Below are 4,931 nucleotides of genomic sequence, written 5' to 3' on the forward strand. Positions count from 1 at the left end.
TATCAATTTACGGATGTTTCGACGGCATAACAATACAGTCTCGATAACCCCGTCAATCTCAACATCACAGATATACTACCAGAACTCATAATCAATATCGGTATAATTCATACTCTCAACAATAATAGATCATACTCTCAATTCTGTACAATCTCTATCATAACAGTTCTGAAAATCAAAACAATTACAGACACAGTCTGTTCTTCGATCTGACTTCAATTATACGATGTCTACTGTATCAGAAACACCATATATGATTCTTATTCAAATCTGACAATATCATAATTTCAAATCATATCCAAACGTAACAAAACTTACGTCCAGTTGTAGCCTGCGTCGATAGGAACACGATACCGCAGTCGGATTTAAAATCTAACGGACGGATCGAAATATAAAGGCGTAAGGATTTTCAACCTTTCTCTGAAGCCTTCCTCGTTCCTTTCCTTCTTGTCCTCGGAAGATTGAAATGCTTGTTATATATATATTGCATTGCATGGTTAATGATACGTGGCTCAATTTCACCAAACTTAGGTGGCGCTCGGGCGGTTAAACATTACCGCTCGGGCGCGGAATGTTATGTCCGAGCTTTCCGTTGTCATCCACTGGCGCTCGGGCGGTAATATTCTACCGCTCGGGCGCCAGACATTCTGCCCAAGCACAATCTTTGCAACCACTGGCGCTCGGGCGGTCAAACACTACCGCTCGGGCGCCAGACTTTCCGTCCAATTCTCAAACTTGTGTTGCACTGGCGCTCGGGCGGTCACAACCTACCGCTCGGGCGTCGCACCTTCTGCCCGAAACATAATCCTATTGAACACTGGCACTCGGGCGGGTATTTTCTACCGCTCGGGCGCCACTCTTTCTGTCCAAAATTTACACACTTCATATGTTTTGCCCAAATCTGATCTCGGAGTAATCCGTTTATAATCTTATCAAATCATAATCAATAATCTCCGCTTAATCATGATATAAAAATCTCGGGCATTACATAACTTTTCTAAACGAGGGCAAAAACTTGTGTTAGACGGTCTCACGGATCGTATTTTTTTAGACGGATCTTTTATTTGGATCATCCATGAAAAAATATTATTTTTTATGCTAAGAGTATTATTTTTTATTGTGAATATCGATATGGTTGACCCGTCTCACAGATAAAGATTCGTGAGACAGTCTCACAATATGCCTACTCCTAAACAAGAGGTTGCAAGTCCTGATTTAGCCGTCTGATTCTAAACTTCTTGGTTTTAGATCCGATTTAATCGGAATTTGACTTCGTAGAATAAAAGAACAAGTAAAACAAATTCTTCAAATTAACATTTTAAGGAGGAAATAAAATTTATGAATCAAATCTAAAAATTAAAGATATAAGGGAATTTCGATCATATTTTTATTGTTTACAATAAAACTATAGATCAAATTTTTAATTCACATATTACTTATTTAGGCAACAATAATATAAAATAGAATGAATTTCAAATAACATCGTTATTGTGTGAACTTGGAATCTATAATTATTAACATGAAAAACATATATAAAAATATAAGATGATGACCTGAAGTTTATGGTCTTACTTCTCTGAACAACAAAAATATATTTGAATACATTTGAAATCCATCGATTCAAACGCAAGCTAACCTAATTTATTTCAATTGCGGGAATGTAAAATTTAAACAGAACGAAAAACTAGACGAATTCGTTTTGAAATTGAATCCGGTTAATATTTTTTAGATTGAATTAGATGAAGAACCAAGTTGCAATATGATCCGGCCCGTTAGATACCAATTAATCCATAATGTAGAAAAAGGAAAATATTCAAATTTGAAATACGAGCTCCAACGGTAATATTTTCTAGGGTCTTCTTCCCCAGCGCCGGCTATATATATGTGATATACTTTTTTCTCGCCGCTCATCAGAGAAGCCAGCTCAAAATTCACCCTGTCAATTTTTTCAGAATCTGCGAGGAAGCAATGGATTCTCAGAGTCTTACGAGGAGGCAGTTGCAATCTCTGTGCAAGAGGAATAGCATTCCAGCTAACATGACGAATATTGCTATGGCTGACGCTCTCAAATCTCTTGATTTTGTAAGTTTCGTTTTTTTTGTTTTGGTCTGTAACTACTTAAATTATCCTCCAGATGCACTTAGATTTTGTCTTTTGATCTGGTCTTTTTCTGTATGTTGTTGGATGTAAGATCGAAGATTTCATATGTGTTCGTTGATTATTCTCATGTAATTATTAGTAATTGTTGTTGAAATAAGATAAAAATTTGTTTCTAGGGAGAATATGAAATGTCACGATTAAGAATCTGTTGATGTTTGAAAGTTCTAAACTCCTTAAAATTATTGTGAATTTTAATTTGATTGCGCAATTAGCTCGGATTTAACATATCAACGAATAAATGTGTGTGTGTTAAAGAGTTGAGAGAACCGATCTTTGTCGATCATTGTGTGGTTCCTTGTAACTTGTCAGTGTCGATCCAGTTTCTTTCATGTTCTACCTGTTTATTCTTGGAAATCCATTTTCTGAAAATATTCGTGTACATTTGGTTGAAGGTTGAAGGGATTGAGGAGATCTCACAACCCAAGGAATCCGAATCAGCACAATCATCAATTGAATCCCCTGCAAAATTAGAGGTAACATCTCCATATGTTCCTCCGACTGGTGGTAGGACTACACGCCGGAGAACTATTGCAAAAGAAGAGCCCCAAACTTTGCAACCAATGACTAGGACACGGGGCACAGCTAGAAAAACCCAGGCCAAAAACAAGGAGGAATCAAGAGCTGATGCAACCGAAACTCCAACAGTGGTGGCCCAATCTTCGAGAAGGAGGGTTCCAGTTGCGTCAGCTTGCAGGAAAATGGAGTCCCAGTTTAAGGAATGCGCAGAAGAGGACGAAAAAAAGGGTGTTCCGTTGACTCCAGTAGCATTGGAAGTTACTGGTCGGAGAAGGGGATTGAAGAAGGAGAGTGAGGTTAGGCGAGTTTATAGCACTCGTCGATCAGCAAGGTTGGCAGAGAAGAATGTGGAGATATCGCGTGAGGTGAAGAATGAAAAGCCCGAGATTTTGAGGAGTGATTTGTTTATGAAAGAAGAAGGTGAAGGTTATAATATGGAGATGAACGTGAAAGAGGTCTCAGATGGTGTGCATGAAGTATCAGAAATTACTGGTATTTTTTTTCTTCTTGTTTTTCATGTTTTCCTTTTTTTAAGTATTGAATGAGTTCCTCAGTTTAGTGACAACTGACAATTCTGTAATGTTTAATCTTGCAGGAATCGAAGTAGAAACATCCTCGGAGAAGAATTTTAGGAGAGTGGATGTTACAGAAGTTTCTTCAGGTCAAAAACAAGATATATCAGATGAGAATGATGAAAGCCATGTGGAAGATAAACTGAGCCAGAACTCCGAAACTGACTATCCTAACCTGGAGATGGATCAGTGTATTGATGCAGGAGATGAACAACTAAACGTCCATTGTGAGGCAGGTTCAAAGCTGGATGGGGAGATAGCAGATGAAACAGAACCTTCTAATGGTTCAGAGCTGGATGGGGAGATAGCCGATGAAACAGAACCTTCTAACGGTGGAAATGTCGCAATGACACTGAATGAGAGCAATGACCATGTTGAAGATGGCCATGGTATGCCAATTCCTGGTATATTACTAGCTAAAAATATATGTTTATAATTTTGCAATTGATTAGTTCAACTTGATATATGGTCATACAAGCTATTTCATTTCATGTCTGAAGAATTTGCAGATGATGTGAAGCGAGATGAGGTAGGAAAAGAAAATGAAATGAACCCGACTAATGAAGTGGGTAATGGAGTGAAACAAGCCGGTGAAGAAAAGCCGGTGGGAAACATAATAGCTGCTGAGGAGGAGGTATCGGAGAGTGTGGTTGCCAACATAAACTGGCAGCTTAACTGCTCGGAGACAGGAACGGTTGATTCTACTCTTCATCTGAATGCTGAATTTCTTGAAATGGAGTCGAACCCAATTAAAGGCACTGAATGTGGAGTTCAAAAATCATCCAGTAGAGAAGCACAGCCACTTGGAAAAATTTTATGTGATGAAGTTGAAAATCTACAAACTGAAGCAAGTGAAAAAGCTGTAGATGACGCACCTTCTTCAGATGCAGTGGAAAATGTACCTGCCAGCATAAAGAATTCCCCAATCAAACACTTAGGTGGTTCAGAGAGTGCTGCAACAGTTCATTCTCCTATGCTTCAGAATGCTGATTTCCTTAAAGAAATCAAGACCTCTGGCATAAAAGCTGAACCAGGCAGTTCGATTCCACCAAGATTTACAGAAATTGATTCAAGTTTTACCATTCAACTAAACTCTTTGACAACAACCAAGAAATCTGCAAGCAAGGCATCTGCTACAGTGAAAAATATTGCTGATGTTTCGGATAACAAAGAGAACATTGCGAGCTGCGGTAGTAAGGTTCTTACAAAAGAGAGCGTAAAAATAGCCAAAGACATTGCTGAGAAAGTAGACAAAAACAAGGATTTGAGTGAGCTGAGTATGAGAAAGCTGACCAAGATGTTGAAAGAGAAACTACAGATCACAAATAAATCGAGCAAAGATGAAAATGGCAATAAGGTGTGATCTTGTCATCATCCATTATTTTTTATTGTAATGTAGATTTTTCCTTGACTTTGTTTTTCATCGGATGATACAGGCGATAACGAGGCCAGCTCTGCAAGCGCTTCCAGAGAACAGAATGGGGAACAAAACCGAAAGCAGCTGAATGGGATTTGCTTGTGCGTTGTTTTGATTTTGCGGTTTCTCTTGGACCTTTTTTTGGTTATTGCATAGGAGTTTTTTAAACCTTCTTGGTTTTGATCATTAGTTTGTGGATTATGGCAATGTCATCTTTACCTATTTGGTAATCAAATAATGGAGTTTTGTTCTCGTATCAAAAATAG

At 38.3% G+C, this 4,931-nt stretch overlaps 1 protein-coding gene across 3 annotated transcripts; it reads left to right on the forward strand.

Annotated features, from left to right (window-relative positions):
* Window positions 1–1,895: 1,895 nt before the first annotated feature.
* On the forward strand, window positions 1,896–4,931 carry LOC140989214 (uncharacterized). 3 transcript variants are annotated; one of them, XM_073458357.1, is made up of 6 exons: window positions 1,896–2,082; window positions 2,553–3,168; window positions 3,272–3,637; window positions 3,749–4,012; window positions 4,043–4,605; window positions 4,685–4,931. In XM_073458357.1, the coding sequence occupies exons 1-6, from the start codon at window positions 1,969–1,971 to the stop codon at window positions 4,751–4,753; spliced, it is 1,992 nt and encodes a 663-aa protein (XP_073314458.1). In that variant the 5' UTR covers window positions 1,896–1,968; the 3' UTR covers window positions 4,754–4,931. The 3 variants fall into 3 exon arrangements, with proteins under 3 accessions (XP_073314458.1, XP_073314456.1, XP_073314457.1); XM_073458355.1 differs by having other exon boundaries at window positions 3,749–4,605; XM_073458356.1 differs by having other exon boundaries at window positions 3,758–4,605.

This window comes from Primulina huaijiensis, chromosome 12 (assembly GCF_012295235.1).
Source record: "Primulina huaijiensis isolate GDHJ02 chromosome 12, ASM1229523v2, whole genome shotgun sequence".
NCBI lineage: Eukaryota > Viridiplantae > Streptophyta > Magnoliopsida > Lamiales > Gesneriaceae > Primulina > Primulina huaijiensis.